Source organism: Peromyscus maniculatus, chromosome 4, assembly GCF_049852395.1.
Source record: "Peromyscus maniculatus bairdii isolate BWxNUB_F1_BW_parent chromosome 4, HU_Pman_BW_mat_3.1, whole genome shotgun sequence".
NCBI classification, from domain to species: domain Eukaryota; kingdom Metazoa; phylum Chordata; class Mammalia; order Rodentia; family Cricetidae; genus Peromyscus; species Peromyscus maniculatus.
The window spans coordinates 89,140,679-89,143,413 of record NC_134855.1 but is presented as its reverse complement, the minus strand read 5'-3'; the positions used below and the strand labels follow the sequence as shown (position 1 = coordinate 89,143,413).

At 38.8% G+C, this 2,735-nt stretch overlaps 1 protein-coding gene across 1 annotated transcript; it reads right to left on the bottom strand.

The window, feature by feature from the left end:
- On the bottom strand, nucleotides 1–939 carry LOC102917021 (olfactory receptor 4F6-like). Its single transcript, XM_006997454.3, has one exon. It carries the CDS (start codon nucleotides 937–939, stop codon nucleotides 1–3), a length of 939 nt encoding a protein of 312 aa, XP_006997516.3.
- Between the last annotated feature and the right edge of the window lie 1,796 nt (nucleotides 940–2,735).

Genomic DNA, 2,735 nt, shown 5'->3' with positions numbered 1-2,735 from the left:
TTAGGATATTTTCCTCAGATTGAATAGCTGAGTAATCATTCTCCTCATTGTCACCTTCATGTCTTTGTTCCTCAGTGTGTAAATTGCAGGGTTCAGGATGGGTGTAATCAGGAAGTCCAAAATGGCAAGAAATTTATCCACTGGAAACGTAGGAAATGGCCACATGTACACAATGATGCATGGCCCAAAGAACAGAACCACCACAGAGATGTGAGCAGAAAGTGTAGAGAGGGCCTTGGACAAATCACCTGATGAATGTTTCCTTACAGTGAGAAGGATAGCAATGTAGGAGATAATCAATAAGAAGAAGGTGCCTACGGAAATAAACCCACTATTGGCAGTAACCATGAACTGCATTTTGTGGGGCTCTGTGCAGGCCAGTTTGATAAACTGAGGAAGATCACAGTAAAAACTATCTATCTTATTAGGACCACAAAATCTCAAATGGACAACAAAAGCTACCTGGGCCACTGAATGCAGGAACCCAATGATCCAAGCACCAGAAAGAAGCAATAGGCAAGTCCGTGGGCTCATGATGGTCAGGTAGTGGAGGGGCTTGCATATGGCCACATATCTGTCCCAGGCCATGGCTATCAGCAACACCATCTCAGATCCCCCTAGAACATGAAGGACAAATATCTGGAAGACACAGCCCTGGAATGAGATGGTATTGTGCCCAGAGTACAGGTCAGAAATCATTTTGGGAACAGTTAAGGTGGAAAGACATAAATCAATGAATGAGAGGTTTCCCAAAAGAAAGTACATAGGGGAATGTAAATGTGGGTCAAAGGCCACTGTAAGCACAACAAGGGTGTTTCCCAGGACAATGGCTACATAAAACACCATAGAGAAGGCAAGGAAGAACTGTTGTATTGGTCTAGATGTTGAAAGTCCCAGAAACACAAATTCAGACACCTCTGTGTAATTTATTTTAAGCATTTACTCTTTTTGCTGTTACCTAAGAAACAGAAAACCAAGGTGTTTTAAAAAGAATTTGTTATCAATATATAGTTTAAAAAACAATTCAGAGTGTTTTCTGACTGAACTAAATCTAAATAAGTTTTTATTATCACCAGAAAGCATTTTGAAAATTCCTTAAATCATTTTTCTGTCCAACAAATAGTCGATAGTTATCTGCCAGAACTAGGTCAAATTCATGTGAAAAATGGACTGTTAGTTCCTCGGGAGCTAAGTAAATTGCAACATCTACTCTGACAATACATTGTAGGAAGAGGATTGTAGTATCTCAGCTATGTGACTCATCACAATGGTATTCACTTACTGATAATAGCCTTGCTACTACTCAAGAGAATGTGGAGAACTCCAATCTTTGGAACTGGTTCACACAAAGAATCCCAGATAGGTAGACAAATAGGTGAGGAGAATAGTGATGGAGATCAGAATGGAGGGCAGGCTAGACATAATCTTAGATCTATGATTAGAATTTTATTTTTCACTGAAACCCATGATAAGCTTGGGAAGTTTACTAAGCAGTAGCCTGATCATAATTACTACTTTCAAATGGTCATATACAAAAATAGAAAGGAGGACTCCAAGTAATCTGCTGTAGCACAAGTGGAGAAATATACAGTGTTTGGGAGCTGATGAATTATTCACACCAAGCTGTAACAAATGAAACCTGCAAACCATATTTGCTACCCATCGTGAATTTTAGTTGACCCCAAACAATCATTCAGATATGAAACAGAAATAGGGCTGCAGCGATGACTCACTGAGCAAGAGGCTTGCCGTGCAACCGTCACAACCTAAGTTTAGATACCCAGCACCTGTTTGAAAGTCGAGTGTGGTGGCACATGCTTGTATCAGTGCAGGGAGAAGCAGATCCTGGAGGTGCCAGCCTCCAGTTCAGCTGGAACAGTAAGCTCAAGTTGCAGTGAGTTTGCATGTGTCAGACTAATAGATAACTGACCATCCTATATCTGCACTCCCCACTTTACAGACACCAGCAAGGTCACCTCCAGTCTCTGCATGACTGTTATTTCCATATCATCACTCTACTTCATGCCTGGCTCCCTGCATTAAGATACTCTAAGAATGGGGCTGGAGGGGTAGCTCAGCTGTTAAAGGCTAGGCTCACAACCAAGATACTCTAAGAATGAACTGAGGCAGTCAGGATGGACACACTGTTCATTGTAGATATCTGGTAAGTACCATAACCAAAGGGCAACACTGCAGAGGTGATGTGAGGAGGCCCTGCCATGTGGACACAGATGGAAATTTATACGGTAAACACCAGGTGAAATATAGCAAGACTGAGCAAAATACTAGGACAATCACTGAGGTGAATGGGAAGAGATTTTTTTTTGGTATAAAACCTATAATCAATACTCTAAAGGAATTAAATGCCATTTAAAAATTTAAAATACTGATATTCTTGACTATAAAATACATACATAAGCAATATGTTTTAATCGTGTGGATGAATCAAATGTTCTATTAAACCACAAAGGTTTCAGTTTACAAAAAGAAGCCCTAACAAAGGGGAATCCATGGCTGATATGTAAAATTAAATTAAATTATGAAATTTAAAAAAGTAAGCCAAGTACTGTTAAAAAATTGTGTATTTCTTTTCTCCCTTGTTTTTATTTTCTAAATATTTAAATTTTTCTTACTGACAATATTTTCTTCATATGTATAAAAAATATAGTCATCATTCATTCTGAATATAAATACTCATAAGATTGTCAACATATTACCAAAAAGGTGTCTGCTTG

What these genes read in the sequence shown, in the direction of transcription:
- LOC102917021 (XM_006997454.3), bottom strand. Translation starts at nt 939, where the DNA reads ATGCTTAAAATAAATTACACAGAGGTGTCTGAATTTGTGTTTCTGGGA.